At 35.3% G+C, this 17,347-nt stretch overlaps 1 protein-coding gene across 2 annotated transcripts in view; it reads right to left on the reverse strand.

Moving 5' to 3' along the window:
• Positions 1-393: 393 nt before the first annotated feature.
• pbx1a (pre-B-cell leukemia homeobox 1a) overlaps positions 394-17,347 on the reverse strand; it is a 75,132-nt gene continuing 58,178 nt past the window's right edge. The window contains exons 3-9 of one of the 2 annotated variants that reach the window (XM_067362602.1): positions 12,722-12,966; positions 12,346-12,536; positions 10,922-11,057; positions 10,613-10,772; positions 7,699-7,808; positions 5,395-5,484; positions 394-1,057 (exon numbers count right to left, since the gene is read on the reverse strand). In XM_067362602.1, coding sequence (XP_067218703.1) covers positions 965-1,057; positions 5,395-5,484; positions 7,699-7,808; positions 10,613-10,772; positions 10,922-11,057; positions 12,346-12,536; positions 12,722-12,966 — 1,025 coding nt within the window. In that variant the 3' untranslated portion in view covers positions 394-964. The remainder of the gene's footprint in view (positions 1,058-5,394; positions 5,485-7,698; positions 7,809-10,612; positions 10,773-10,921; positions 11,058-12,345; positions 12,537-12,721; positions 12,967-17,347) is intronic. The other variant, XM_067362603.1, reaches the window with a different exon arrangement.

Here is a 17,347-nt window from a genome sequence, read left to right on the forward strand (position 1 = left end):
TAAGGGAGAAAGGGAATAAGGGAGCGTTGGAAAGCAATCTGAAGTGAAAGCGGGGAGGAAATGTCATTATAGACCATAATGACTTGATGCTTCCGCCATTTCCGGAATCAGTTATATTTTCATCGACTCGCAGACGGTGTCCTCAAAAACAAACAGAGTGAGGAAATGACTCCAAATGAAATCTACGACAACAGAGTTGTTTGGACTGCTCTCAACGATAAAAGTAAGCATTTACCTTTATCTAATGGATGGCTTTTGATGGTTTTATGGGGAAAACATGATAATCAGCTTTCAAATGGTCAATGGAGTGACCTCCACACATCCTATTTCACGTTTTATACAAAGATGTACAAGAAAAAAATCAGTTTTTATAGGGCAAAAATGGAATTAATATAGGTGAATTGATATTGGAGGGTCTTTTGAAAAATAAAAAAGGAAAAACAACAAACTAAAAGAAATAGTCAATATATCACTATGAACGAACCAAAGAGGGAATTATTGATCGTACCGACAAGGAGAGCTTCCTCTCAACACTATATCAAGTGGAATCTGATATTTTTTTTAGAAAACAAAGACTGTTGTTTTCTCATTTTTCTTTCTTTTTTTTTTTTTTTTTCTTTTTGCTGAGAGGTAGAATGAAGCATTTAAATTGAAACACAATGACTGGTTGTTCCATCATTAACAATAGCCTCATAAGACTGAAACAGTCACAGGTTAGTTAGTCGCCCTGTGCCACCTAAAAGACACTGTGAAAACTGTACAAACACAATTTTTTTTTTTTTAATTTTCAAATTCATAATTGTTTTCTAAAATCTTGTAAAGTATCCCAAATGTTCCACGGTGGTATGGCATGATTGTGTATGACCATGTGGGACGTTAATCCAAATCTGCGGAGGGTGGATCGCTGGATCTTTAGCGAGAGCAGTCTGAAGATCCCAAGCGCTTTGAGGATGGATGGTGCTGATCAGTTGGAGGTGTCAGAATGGACACTCCCGGGTCCTTCCGTGGGCGAGGTCACTGAGGAGGGTGTCGGGGCGTCTTGCCAGCCGCCGTTCGCCTTTCATGAGGAAAAAGCAAAAGACAAAACTATGAAGTGTATATTTCAAAACACAACGCTCATCTGAATGAAAAGACACATGCGACCGGCTCCAAACCCTATAGTGAAATGGAAATGAGAGCGACTATAATGAATTCCCTCACTATAAACACACTTTTGCAGGAAGTGAGTCACAAAGTGAGGCAGTAAAAAGGAACGACATTATGCTGAATATTACGAGACATAGCGAGTCATTTCCAGAACATGATTTTCAAAAGACAGATGATGGAGGAATCAATTATTGCAAATTATCACATTGGCTAAAGGAATGAAAGTATAATGGGCACCTAAAATGGAGGCCATTTCATGTCCGCGAGACAGGTTGCCTAAAGAGCATTTGGGGCATTAATAGCAATTTCCATGCCATCAGAAAAAGGACTAGAAATGGGCTTTGGCAGCCTCTTATTTTCCCAGCCTGTTATTTTAGATAGAGGCAGTCTGTAATCAAAAAAGAAAGAGCAGAGCGAGGAGAGAAAAAAACTTTTCAAATCTTCAGCTTTGGTGACACCCCATGTCTATTTCAAAGGCGTAATTACAGCGCATGGGCGAGAGGAAAGCTCCCCCACATAAATGCTTTATGTCTCAGGCCGTCATTATTCACAACCGAAAAAAGGCGAATAACTTATCTGGGTGGAGAAAGAAAAATATCATGTTATTTAAGACAGTGAATTCTGTCTTAAATAAGATTGAGACACCTTTTCTGGCTACATTATCACAGCGTTATGATGCAAATGTTCTAGCTGCTGCTTTCTTCTCTTTTTTTTTTTATTTATGGTTACAGGTGTTCATGTATAAAATATCGTTGATTTAATTATTGATACGAAGATGAAATCAATTAAGTTGAGATTTATAAATCTGGAATAGTAATGACAGCAATAAACGTCACTGAAAAGCATCAATGTAATAAAAATGTTCATTTAATATGGGACAACATTTTGAAGGAGTTATGAATTGAAAAATCAAATTTTCTTTGATCCTTTGACAGACATTGGTCATTGTACTATAAAAATATCTTTGCCTTGCCTTGCGTGGATGAACTTAATTTTTAACAAAAGATTGCGTCAGTAAGACTGTTCGTTTGTTCGCTTCATTTTACTGCAGATTTGTTTTTAAACAAGATACAGTTCAACCCAGGCTTTTCAGAGTGACTAAAAGATGATGCAGTGCCAACTACATTGGATCTGACAGTAATGTCACAACACATAAGAGAGTAACAGTGTTTTTACCATGTATCATTATTGCTTCTTCTGATACAGATCATTTGATGGTACATTCATTCAAAACTCCGTTTACACAAAACACCCTTTGTCAATTATAACTGAGGTAAATCCAAGTACTTAAACATTATTTGCCACAACCAAGACTTATAAAGCATATGTAATATGCATAAATGTTTCACATTTTTGCCAAATGTTTCAACTATGTAACAAGACATTTTTAACTCTTTGGAGTCGGGAAACGCGCCAGCGCATTTTGCAGGATTTTTTCACATTGCCGCAAAACTTAATATATAATATAAATATAAACTTAATATATCAACTGAAACTATAGAATATCTTCACCGTAAGTTTTCAAAACAATTTCACGTGTGTAATGGCGGGGGGCGTTAAAAATTATTTTAATATGCAAAACTGTTACCCAATCATAGCAGTGGGCATTTACTTCCAAGATTTGAATGCAGCTTGCCTATCTAAATGGCGTGTGGATAGAAAATAGCGTATTACTTGTAATTTAGAATGTTTTTTGATGTCAAAATCTTGATAACATTATAAATGACTTCAGAGAACATTATAACATTAAAAAAAATTACCCCCTTAAGATTGAGTAACTACGGAAAATTACACAGACTCGTAAGACATTGCATTCAAAATCTAGGTGAATTAAAACAATTTTCAGGTAAAATATCTTTTTTTTATTTTATTTTGTTTAATTCGGAAATATTTACATTCAAAATCTATGTGAATAAAAGAAGTTTTCAGATACAATGTCTTTCATTTGGAAATATATACATGTAAATTGTAAGTGAATAAAAGAAATGTGTTTTCAGATTGTATTTCACGCAGAAATATTTGCATTTAAAATCTATGTGAACAAAAGAAAAATCAGATAAAATGTGTTTCCAGATCTTATTTAATTTAGAAATATGTACATTCAAAATGTGAATAAATAAAAAATGTCAGATAAAATGTTTTTTACAGAAGTCAAATCAACATTCAAAATCTTTTTGAATAAAAGAAATGTTCAGATAAAATATCTTTTCAGATTTTATCTAATTCACAAATATTTTATTCTAATGGCTTCCAAAATGTATTTTTATCGTCATAAGCCATCCTAACAAAAAAAAAAACATGCTCTCCGTCAGCCATAGATGGCACAAAACCGCTGGGTCACTTCAACAGGACACATTCGGCTTTGCTTCAGTCCGGCTATTTAGAGAGACCGTGTTAGTGTGTTTGTCTTTTTTTTCCCTTTTTTCCCCTCCTCACACTTTGCTGGCTCCCTGTCAGTGCTGTTAAGGTGGCAGATGTGTGATATGACCAATGCACTTGGATTGCTGTCCCAAATCTCTACTCAGCCCTCCCTTGAGACTGTCTGATCAATTTCCTCTGCTGGCGACACGGCTTGTCGCTGTGGATTTTACATGCTGGCCTCTGCCGTTTGTGTTCTCGTTCTCTCTCTCCCTCTCTCTTAAACACTCCTCCCCCAATACAAAACTGATGGTTGGAGCTGCTCGTCTCCTCTGGTTAACACAATTCTTTTAATGTGCACTCAGAGCTGTGTCAGAGGACACAATCGAAAGCTTTCAATAGTTTGATGGTCAGAAAAACACCTGCATCTGGACTTCTTTGATGTTGTTGGTGTTTATGTGGCTGAAGCAGCCATGGTAACGCTGACACTGATCATTTACGATTTACGGTCGTCTTGGTGACTGTTGCCAGTGTGCATACTGGCACCACTAATCTAATCACTAATATTATAATCAATAATGATTGTGAGAGTATATATATATATATATATATATATATATATATATATATATATATATATATATATATATATATATATATATATATATATATATATATATATATATATTTATTAGGGGAGCCCTTTCTTGAACATTAGTATAATATTAAAGGTTAAAATTAACAACAGAGCCCAAACTATTAAATTCAGTTGCTATTTATTTTTAGATATAAATTGCACATAAGGCAGGTTTTGCATTAACTTCTAAATCTAATTAAATCATTTTTCAATTATTTTTCTACTCCAACTAATTTTTTTTAATATGATAATTTACACAGTTACTGTCATAACTTGTTTTCATGACCAATTTATTTAAACAAATAATTAAGACATTACTATCAGGTAAAGTAAATATAATGAACATATAAGCTAATATTGTGCATATATTTAGTGAAATGCTCCCCTCTAGTTCGAGTTCTTTTCTCTAGTGAACTAACATGCTGTGGACACTAAATGACTTGCCTGAGGTAAATGTAATGCCATACGTGAAATATTATTCCCAAGCTGTTTATTGATGTTTTCCCGTGGTTGAAACACTGATTAAGAGATTACACGTAAACACATCTATGCATAGATCGTATTCTGCTCTTTTTCCTGTTGTGGCGGTCAGCAAACAGTGTTGCATTACTGTGCACACCTCCTTCTGGATTGGAGTGTGGATCACCTGTGACTGACTGTATTCATCATCTGACTGTATGCAACAAACTGTGACATCCGTACCATGACTGTTCATGATGAAAACATGTACCAGTACACCCATAATATATATATACTGTATAAAATCATTGTCATCTGTTATATCTGTTACAATGGCAGACATTGTAAACAAACTGTGTGGTTCTGAATATGGGACTCTGGGACTGATTTACCGCAAAATAACTGCAACAAAAAGATAATGAACTCAATTAACTCCTAATTACTGCTTAATAATAGTTATATTATATATATTATACATGGTAATAATAAGAAATGTTTCTTGATAGGCAAATCGGCCTATCAGAATGATTTCTGAAGGATCATGTGACACTGAGGACTGCAGTAATGATGCTGAAAACTCAGCTTTTAGTTATTTTAAAATGTAATATTTCCTAATATTACTGTTTTACTGTATATTTGATCAGATAAATGATGCTTCAGTGAGCATAAGACACTTCTTTCAAAAAATATTTAAAAATTTTTTTGAATATCAAGCTAATGGCACTGATTCTGAGAATCAGGTACAAGAGCAAAAGAAGTGAGGATCAAATTGAAGAGGCTAAGTATGGACTTACATTGATGCCCTGTGGACTGTATATTTGACTGGCAGCGAGGCTTTCACTGTATCCGCCTGTCTGACTGATAACATGGCGAAGAGTATCCACCTGCAGACAGAAGAACACAACACAAACAAAAGACAGGGTCAGACAATACTCATACAAAACAAAGACGTTTGTGTTGAGAAAAGGTCACCTTGATATCAAAAGGATATTGGCAACTGAAAAGGTCATCAAATGTTGAATGAAATGTTTGTGCTGCAGATATCAAACAAAGACACAATTTGTTTCTGAATTGATAAGAAAATACAGTGTTTACAGTGTAATTAACAAATAATGTAAATGTGTGAATTAAGAGAATTTCATTTGATTTTCATTTTGTCTTATTTTTATTATAGGATATAGTTAAGCAATATCACACGAGTGCTGTTTTTGTTTCAAAAAGCATGTGAAAATGTGATATTGATTTTATACCAGTTCAATAAATAAGAGGTTAATATTGTGTTATATTTTAGACACAATATTGTCTGTTTTGTTTTTGTGTTTGTTTTTGCGAGAAACACACAGCAGTGTTTCGTTTCTGAATGAATCCACGTTTTGAACAAATCAATCGGATGAACCAATGATTCAATAGCCCATTCATGAAGATAGCCATTTACTTCGTTCCTGAATGAATCAGTCGTTTGAACAAATCGAATGAATGAATGACTCAATGATTTACTCATTTAGACATTTACTGCAATCTACTGGCAGTTTTAGTTTCTTATTCATTTCATTAAAAAAAAAAATTATAATAATAATAATTTCATGTTTTGGTGGTAGTTTGCCCAAAAAAAAAAATTCTGAGTATTTACATTTACTCATCCTCATGTCGTTTCAAATCTGTTTGACTTTCTTTCTTTTGCGGAACATAAAAAAAAAAAAAAAAAAACGTTTGGTCTGTAAATATAGCTAAATATCAATTCAATGCAGTATCAGAAAAAAAAAGCCTAAAAACAAATCATACATTGTGGCCTAAATGTTTATGTATATTTCTTTCTAAAGCTATTTTTGTAATGTCTATTTGATACTTCCCATTTAACATAATAATGACTTTTCATTATTTTTTTGGGGATAATTTCTCAGCCAAATTTTAATCACTTGACAGTCCTAATTAATAAACTAATATTATATATTATATATATATATATATATATATATATATATATATATATATATATATATATATATATACATATATATACATTATGTATATATATATATATATATATATATATATATAATATTAGTTTATTAGTTTATTAATTAGGACTATATATATATATATATATATATTATATATATATTATATATATATATATATATATATATATATATATATATATATATATATATATATATATATATATATATATATATATATAAAAAAACACAATAAATAACCTCATGTAATATCTCTCATGTAATTCTTGCGCCACATGAACTAATTTCAGAAGATTTCCTCTGGGATTCCAGCACTGAATATTCATGAAGCACCCCCAGCCTCTGGAGAAGTTGCTTCATTATGAGAGGAAAACATTATGAACATCAAAAGGGGACAAACCGAAGCACTTCGTGTTTGGATGCTAGCGTGCCGGGCAAGGTCAGGCAGCCACGGTGGCGGACGTGACAGCATGACAGATACGCAAACCCGCTGACAAGAGCTGTATTGTTTCCAAGACTGTCTTTGATGGTCTATTCATTTGGAAGTTGACAATGGCCATGAAGCAGTGTACAACTGCTGGAGGCAAACTGTAACCCCAGTCCGTCCTCAAGGTCAGGTGGCCCGTCATGTCAGCAACGGCTGAGCAGAAATCTACACGCGTCGGACGCTAAGATAAGCGGGCTGGAGCTGAGAGATGAACTTTGTTGTGACAAGGATATATAACAAGATGATGACTATTTTATCAGTTATGACAGAGACATACCATTCGGTACTAACGGAGAAGGTTCCCTTGAAAATATGGGATAACACAAGAACAACTGATTAGATTTCAGGAACAGCATGTGCTTGCTTGCAAAGGGGATTTGGCAAAAAGCAAAGCTTAATTAACAAAAGAGGCAGAAGCACTTTTCTGAGATTCCTTTGTTAGAAATTCAATATATATAACAAAAGAATTGGAGTACTAATGGATCTAGGCCCACTGGGCAAACCGCAGCCGTGATGTGATTTTGTGAGCTGGTTAATCAGGACCACCATTACGACAGCACAATGTGAGATTGGGTGTAATTGAATGAAATTAGTTACGGTCATCTGCCCTCTCTCTCAGCGGTACTCCCTACCTGTGACTGAACGTTGGCCCCCACTTGGGCCCCCTGGTATGAGTCCCCATTCAGAGACTGCACACTCATGAACAAGTCCCCAGAGTTCATGTTAAAAGAGCCGGCAGAACCTAAGAGGAAGAGAGGCCGAGAGAGAGAAAGAAAGACAGGGATAGATAAAGACAAGAAACAGTCATGCAACAGTAAGACTGAAGGAGGGTTAGTAGTGCAGAACTGTTACTTTAAGAGAGGGTTATATGCTGAAAACCACACAGGTACATTTCAGATGCAAGCTCAGAGAGAGATTCTGATTAATATAAATAGATTTAAATTTAATTCAATATCTAAAAGTATGTAATATTTCTGTTAGCAACATGCTAATTAACTCTTTTAGAATCAATGTAGGGTTGGGCAATATGGCCAAAAATATTATCACAATATTTTTTCCATATCATTCAATAAAAGTATTTAATCACAGTATTCATTTCAAACCATTAATGGGGAAGGAAATGCATTTCACGTGTTTGTCAGACCTTGAGAATAAATGTGAACATTATTTATTTGTTTATAAAATACACAGATTAAGCTACCTATTAATTTAGGAACACATGAAATGTATTTTATATATTTTTATATATTATTTCCAAAATTCTGTTTATCCAATTTTATTTTTTTTATTTTTTTCTGGATTCTGTTTTATGATTTAACACAAATTTATGTTAAAAACAGTATCTAATGAAATGAATTCATAAAACCTTAATTTAATTTTAATTTGACATTATTTTAGAATGTAATCAAAATATTACAATTAATTTACAACAAAACATTGATTTTTTTTTCTTTTTTTTTTTAAAGTGCTGCGCAACAGAACTTGTATCTTGTATGAAATAAAACATGGATAGAAAAAAAATCTTGGTTGGGTGATATTCGTTAAAATGACAAAAATATATTATTATTATTATTTTGAGAAGTATATTTTAATGTACAATAACAATATATTAGTGTCACAAATTGTTCAAGAACTTTTATTTTGGTGGATTTTTGTGCAAACCTTTGAATTTCAGTGTGTATTTGACTAGCTTTTCTCAAATGAAACAAAGTGAAATTCTTACAGTAGCTCTCATATGCACTGTAAAATATTATTTTCACAATTTGTTATCACAACTTTTTTTTCTTAAATAATAAATGTGGTTCAGATAACATAATATTTTGAGTTTTGAGAATCTCCTTCTTTGTATTAACTCAATTAATTAAGTAATTAATTAAGTTGTATTAACTTGTATTTATTTAAATTAACTCAACATTTTAAGGCAACCAGGTAACTTACTTTTTTACATTAAACCAACAATATTTTTGTAAAGTGTGGAGTGATGGTAGACACTGAAAACATAGTGTGCATCTAATGTGCTTGAGTATGTGTAGTAAATGAAACTGTGCCACTCATTCACACAAAGACACACGTAATATGCAGACTTTTTAGTGATACACACTGGATCTTTGAAAATTACTCAAAAGATTATCATTAATAATATTGTGGATTTTTTTTTTTTTTTTTCATAAATAAAGATACTGATGTATCATCCAGCCCTAAATCAATTGTCCAGTCTAGTCTCTAAGCACTATATATATATATATATATATATATATATATATATATATATATATATATATATATATATATATATATATATATATATATATATATATATATATATATATATATATATATATATATATATATATTTTAATGCTAGAGAACATAATAAATCAGCCCCTTAGGTTCCTTTTCAGTTGGGATGCTGTCCATATAGAAAATAGACAGCAAGGCAGCTCATAGGTTTTGGAACAGTCCTGCTGAACCTGCCAAAGGTTGTTTATTGTTCTCGGCCTGGTCATGCTGGTCTTTGTTGGTTGGCCAGTACCCAAATCCCAAACCATCAAAACCGGCCTACATGACCATCTTGGCAAGGTTGGGTGACTAGCTAACCTCCTTAGGCTAGTTTAAGCTGTTTTGTTTCAACAGGGAGAGTTCTAATGTAGCATTGTTCTACGATTTTATTGCGGGTGAAATCCCATCACTTCAATTGTAATTCACCAATCTGGGATTTCACATGGTGGTGGTGGGTACATTATGACAACAGACATTACAAAGAAAATTTGCAAATGTGTACCTTAGCACTAAAAAAGTGTTTCAATAACAACAATGGTTGAAGAAGGACCAAAACAGATTTTTATTAATACTACAGGGACATCTAAGATGGACAGTACAGTTACACGGCCACAGCCAAGTCATTCAGGATGTGCTAATTGAGTCACACAAGGAATCAAAGAATGCTATTTGTCTTTTAATGGAGGAGAACTCCCTAGATGTTTAAGAGAGAGCAGGGCTTAACTTAATTTCCGCTTTAAAAGCCGCAGAGCACTAATCAAATGTACATGGACCTCTAATCACTTCAAGGCTATATGACAAAAGGCTTGACCATCTCTTCATAATGACATCCAGGAGGTCAACCAGACAACAGTGGCCGGCTGGTACCTTAGGTGCGTTCATTTCAGATAAAGCAAAATATCATTTTAGCCAAATAACTGTTAGGTCAAACTAGCAAAATTGAAGAAAAGCAGAGAAATCAATCAGTAAAAGCAGAAAAGCAAGAGTCTTGTATGAGCTGTGCAGCAGGTCAAGCTGCTGATGTAGATAAAGAAGAGGAGGATTTGGATCTCCTACAGAGAGGCATTATGGGAACGCTACAGTAAAGGAAGAGTATCAAAGGTAGGCAATTGTGGAATATTCAAAACATTACCATGGTGAACCTATTTTTGCCAGTTGGTGAAATTAAAGTTGGTGTTTCTGTGCCATATTCTAAAAAACGTATTGAAGACCAATGAAAAACAAATCACATCTGTTGTTTATGTGTTGATTTACTGCAATACTCACCAGCTGAATTTGGTGTGGAAGGCGAGTTGGCTTGGCTACCGTGGGTGGAGACGTTGGTTGCGTTAGCGGCGGTTCTGGCAGCGTACATGTTGGCTTCTTCTTGGAATTTTCCAATATTTTTCTTGTATCTGATTCTCTTATTTCCAAACCAGTTGGATACCTGAAAAAACACGAATTAATGATTAAATCAGAAAGAACATCAACTTTAATGTTATTTGAGAGCTCTTTAGTTTCTTTTTACAACACATTTCTAAGCAGAATTCATATGTATTCTGTTCACTGTATGAGGTGAAGGCTGGTGAGTCTCACCTGTGAGACTGTAATGGAGCATTTCTTTGCCAGCTCCTCCTTGGCCTCCTCGCTGGGGTACGGGTTGCTTAGGTGGGAGTAGAAGTATTCGTTGAGGATCTCTGTGGCCTGCTTATTGAAGTTTCTCCTTTTTCGTCTTATGGAAAATGACAGAACAGAAAGAAAGAAAAAGAGAAAGCGAGAAGGAGAAAGAGAGAATGAGAAAGGGAAAGAGCAAAGCCAGCTTGATTCAGAAGCTACAGTGTTTAGAAAGTCCTTCACATTTGAACCTGCTGTGTGAGATACGCATTAAATGTTTTTATGATATCTCATAAACAGTGATGGGAATAACGGCGTTATAAATAAACGGCGTTACTAACATTGTTACTTTTTTCAGTAACGAGTAATCAAACGAATTACTTTTTCTCCCGTTACAACGCCGTTACCGTTACTGGCAAAAAAAAAAAATGCCGCGTTACTATAATTGAGCTCCCTGAAGCGGTTTTCATCCCAGTTGGCTCTCTCTCAGTAAAATCTCAAAGTAATGTTTTCTGAATCAGTGTCGGCTGCAAAGATGAAGTTGACATTGCTGACTCTCATCATCTCTTCATAGTAGACGCGCCTAGAGAGAGAATGTACATTTAATTCGGATTAGGCTATAATCGGAGTAGCCTATTTCTTTTCGTTTTTAGATATTTCAAGCTTTCTACAGATGTATTTCTCATGTCTGCGAGGCAAGCAGCCGCTGAGTTTCGGTTTATTTTACCTATAAGATGCGCTCCAGTTCACGCGCCAGTGATCGCGCCCGCGCCTGCCATGATTATATTGTCTGCTATATTTGCTTCTTATTTATTAAATTCAGGCAATTGTTTGATGAAACACTGCTTAAAAATAATATACAATTTTTACAAAACGAAATTCACTTTAAAAGAAATACTTTCTACAAAATATAACTTAATGAAGTGGTCAAAATCATGTCTGACCCACTCCATATATTGCGCATCTTATGATGCATTTTATTACTCATGGTGTTCACTTTTCATAATCAAGTAAATTAATTAAAATATAACATAGGACTATTTAAACATAAATATGAAACTACATTTTCTTTAATGGCTACCAACACGTATTGTACAGTAAAGAGAAATTTCATAAGCAAGAGCGGATCATGAGTCATGAGTCAGATCAAGAATAATTTATTCTTTAATATATTTAATATTGGGGGCATTCAAGTTATTTGACTTTTTTTTTTTTTTTAGTAACGCAATAGTTACTTTCCCTGGTAATTAGTTACTTTTATAATGATGTTACTAACTACTATTTGTGAGAAGTAACTAGTAACTATAACTAATTACTTTTTTAAAGTAGCGTGCCCAACACTGCTCATAAAATGTATGAGACACTTCCACCCACAAACACAAACATACATGTACACTCATACAGACCTGGCGTCGAGGAAGCGGGAGCGCAGGATCATGACCGCCTCGCAGGTGCTCTGTTTGAGCTGCATCTGGATTGAGCTGAACTTGCGATGGATGATGCTCACCATGCGCTCGATCTCTTTGGGTGAGATGGGCCGAGTGCGAGACTGCTCCCTCAGCAGGTTCATCACATGGGTGGTGAATTCATTACACGCCTGAACATGCACAGAGGGGTGGCACAAGGATCAGTCTCTCTGCATGTAAACATAACTACAGGAGCTGCTCTCCTGGACAGTATGTGTATTTTTTTTATGGTGTGCTAAACATTTTGTTTTTGAAACATTTGAATTTACAGAGGTCAGATCTAGGAGAAGTTCAGACTCAGCATGCGTTCTCTCACCTGCTCATACTTTTCCAATTCTGTGTGGTAGATCTGACGGATCTGGGACAGCTTGGCCCGGTAGTCTGAGTGTTCGGCTGAGTTATCGGACCCGGCGCCACCGGCTGCAGCAGCAGCGGCGGCGGCTGCAGCGGAGCCGCCTCCTTTCTCTGGTCCGGACACACCCTCAGCTAGCAGCATGTTGTCCAATCGCATGAGTTGAGCATCTGGTGGCTCCTCCTCCTGAGCTCCACGGATACTGAGTACTGTTAAGAAGGAAAGAGAGAATAAAAACTTGAGTATTTTTTTGTAGGCTCAACTGTCTTTAGTCATCAAAGCCACTTGAAATCCTGAAAGCCTCTTACTTGAAAGTTTTCTGACATAGTGTTTCTGACCATGTAGTGGTAATTTTTGATTAACTTAGTTAAGATTTCCAATTTTGCAATACAACACTTAAAAATGAGAAGCACTTAAAAATATAATGTACAGTTTTTCTCAATTGCCAAGATGCATTTTTTGAAACCTTCACACATTTTCTCACATTAAACATAACCAAATCTTCAAACTACATTCACAAATCCCCTGACTCTTCAGGCCAAAATCAATCAATCGGCTCAAAGCCATATTCAAAATCAAACAATGCTTTCAGATCATACACACAGCCAGTCAATATATAAACACTACAGATCAGTCATTACACACTACATTAAAAAAACGGAGAACACAGCATCCAGAACATGTAGTTACAAAAAAATACAGTAGTCCAAATGCAAAAGCCCAAAAGGTAAATGTAAATAAATAAACTCTAAATGAAAAGTGTTACAATACACTCAAAAAAAGTTGTGCAACTGCAAAAGCAAAAGTCAGTGAGAGGTTAATTCTGCCTCAGCATCACATCTTCACGTTGGGTCCAGCCTGAGGATTTTGTCCACATCACAGGCAATGTCTCTAGCCAGGCAAAGAGAAAAACTCTCTGGTGTGTCGGATCCTGCCTTAACAACACTTCACACCTTGCTCTTTCTCAACTTCATCCTCATCCTCCCTGTCCACCACCTCTCAGGCCCTGTTTACACCTGGTACTAAGATGCGTTTTGGTCAATCGGATCACAAAGGGATGAGGGAGACACATATCCATACAGTACACCTGGTATATTAATTAGTCTCTTTTGTCCACTTTCAACCACTTCTGTCCTGATTTCTTTAAGGGGAGGGTCTATGGGCGGGTAATTTTTTCTGGATTTTTCTATCTAATGGACAAAATAAGCTCATGCAATTTACAAATGGATATGTACAGAGACGACGTGAAAACATACGGAGAGCATCAGCTTTCCTTTGCTGAATACTGAAAGTGCATGATAGAAAGCAGGAATGGTGAAAGAACATTGTGGTCGGTACATTTTTCGTCTTCAAACCAAACAACAAAGGTTAAATGACGTCTGGATAGCGCACTTTCCATAATGTTTACGCATTAGGCCAGTAGGCGGAGAGTAGGCGGTCTTTTGCAGTTGTTCGATCGCATTCGACAACATGAACGTTTACACTTCAAAATGCATTTTCAACTACTTCTGGTTGAAAGTCGACAAGCTCAAAACGTTTTACACCCAGTTTACACTTGTACTTAGTGTCGTCCACTTGAGATCCAATTGACCAAAAAGAATCTTAATACCAAGGAGGAAAAAGGGCCTTACATGTACTCTTCCTCCTCTCCCTGTCAAATTGTTTCCATCGAATCTTCCATAGCAACATTCAGTGCACCTGTGCCACCTGTGCATTCTGAACTGGCTTATATTTCATACAGTTCATTTGATCACATCATTAGAAACAAGTGTGAACAATTTTGAGCCGTTGTGTGTGAACGAATTGTGTTTACCATTTTGCAACAAGTGCATCACAGTGCAAAATGTGTTTTAGTGAGTAAGGATGTGTTTAGAGTTTTGCAAAAAGAGTGAAAATGGTGTCTAATTGCTTGAAAGTTTTACAGAAAGAGTGATTTATTCAACAAATAGGTTTAGGCCTGTGAGAATTTGGTTCAGAGAATGGGGTTTAGTGTCTTAGCAATTGTGAAAAAGTATAATGGAGTGACCTCCATAATGGTCAAGTTAAAGTAAATGTCTGCAATAAAATCAACATAATAACATCTCATTGTCTCCTTATGAGCCTTTATAGAGCTTGAGATATGATATACGGCCTTTATTTTAATTGCTCTCTTCTTTGTGATAAAAATGTGGAACTATACACTGATCTTGGCAGGGTATGAGATAATAAAACCATCATTTCATTGATTTGCACGATAATTTAGAATAAATTATTACATCAGAGCTCATTTTTTGTTCTTGATCTTGTGATATTTACCCACTGTGGAGTAAAGGCATTAAATTATTATTATTAAAAGCATTATACCAAATTATTACCAAGATTATTACTCAGCACACTGCTGTATTTTTCTTTATTTTCATAGAACTGTCAGGTTCTCTGGAAATATTTACTTTTTCCAACAGAAGTTAATATAGATTAAGTTGATTTACCATGATTCTCTACTCTTTGAATCTATCTAATTTTAGGACTGCACATGTATCACTGTTTATACTGGCTGTGTTACAGAGGTACCGTGCATGAACATCTACATTACTGCAACATTTAACTCCAGTGCTGGTCAAATTATTCCAAAGACCTTGACCCCCTGATTTAAATGTAAAATATGGTAAAAAAAAAAATAAAAAAATGAGTTGGTAAAATATGTTAAAAGAGAACGACACCGTTATTAGTAGCGGAAAGTATTATCAAATTAGCAAGAAAAAAATAACATGCAAAGAGTGGAAGATTCTGTGTGTGTCTGTTAATTACTAAACTAAGAAAAGAAGATTATATAAGGACTCTCAGAGGAGTTTCGGCTGTGTTTGTGTGGAGCTAATAGAACATGTTAAACTGTTGTATCTTTGTGTGCCACTAGATGTCTCTCCTTCTGTTCTGTTCAGGGATGGCAGACCGACACCAGACAGAACCTGCACCAGCCATTGATTCAACAAAGAGCAACTTGAGACAGCACACAAATCCTGATTTACAAATAATTCCACATATAACCATCCGCACATTTCTATAGAAGACCAGATTGACAATAAAGATCCACAGCGGTAACATAATAATAATAATAATAATAATAACAATAAAAATAAAAACAAATGTATGCAAATAAAACCAATACTCCTCATATAAAGCAACAGTTCTGTCTTGGTTACAGTAACAGTGGAGGCCAAGTTGTGTCCCAACCTTATATCAATATAACAGCATTTTATTTATCTTATATTCAAATTTATTTATACATTTGTAAACTACTGATCAAAAGTTATGGGTCAAATAGATATTTAAAAAAAAAAGAAGAATACTTCTATTCAGAAATTATGCCTTAACTTGATAAGAAATGACAGTAAAGACAGTTATAAGACAGGTATATTACAGTTTTCAACATTGATATTTTGATAGTTTTTGTTTTTTTAATTATATCAATATTTCACAATATTACTGTTTTTACTGTATTTTTGATCAAATACATACAGCTTTTTTAAAAAAGAAAAGGAAGTTCACATTTGCATATAACCATATAATTGCATATAATATTTGCGTATTTGGAATTTTGCCCGAACCCAGAGCACTCCCTCCCCATCCCTGGCTGGGATATGAATAATCAAGAGTGAGGAGTTTGGGTGGAGGAGGGATGCTAAAAAAATTGTTGCGGAACAGATAATTTAGCTCATAAGCCTGCTTTCGCGCTGATCGGTTGGATTATCTGAACGTGCTCCTCCCGAACTTTGTTAATAAAACATAATTTCTGTGACCCAATCAGAAGAGGCTGCAACCCACCAGTTAAGAGCTGCTGATAGAATGAAACACATATGGCTTATTACATATGTAACAACCAATGTCTGTTGGCACTACAGCAGTAGAGGCAATGCAAACGATTCTGTGACATCATTCTGAACATGACAGTGGAGGGTGAGGCAACCAGCATGTTGCAATCTGTTTCCACAACCCGTACCCAATCAACCCAGCCTCTTCCAATCAGCCCACTCCCTCTGCAAATGTCAGAGGGCTTCAGAGGTCAAGAGTTCAGGGCACGGGTTGAGCGACACCGGCGAGGTCAGATTTCTCCAGAGAATGCTAGCAGTACAGCAAACATCCTGCTTCTTTAGCGCGTCCTTCAGCGGCATTTGTACAGTATGTCAGTGTGTGTGTTTCGTAAAGTGATTATTTTCTTGAATCTTTGCTTCAACTCTTCAACGATGTCTTGGGCCTGTTTTCAACCGATCTTGCTCTGCTTTTCACAAAACCCTGACTGTCCAATTTCAGGCTCGTCTCAACTGTCTGCCCACCCAACTATTTCACAGCGAATAAAAAAACACAAGCATATATCAATAGCTCAAAACCAGAGAGAAAGACCAAGTCTTTTATGCCTTTATAATAGAAAGAGACAGCAACAGTGGAACGTGACTGGTGTACGGCATCGACTAAAGAAACCCAGGCCCAGAAGTGCGCAACGTTCATCTGGAGAGGAAATCTAATGAGGCAAATAATGATTTATTCATTCCAACCATATCCTCCAGTGCACAATTAAATGCATGAAATATATTAAATAAATACAATGAATGCGGA

The sequence above is a fragment of the Chanodichthys erythropterus genome, chromosome 16 (genome assembly GCF_024489055.1).
Source record: "Chanodichthys erythropterus isolate Z2021 chromosome 16, ASM2448905v1, whole genome shotgun sequence".
NCBI lineage: Eukaryota > Metazoa > Chordata > Actinopteri > Cypriniformes > Xenocyprididae > Chanodichthys > Chanodichthys erythropterus.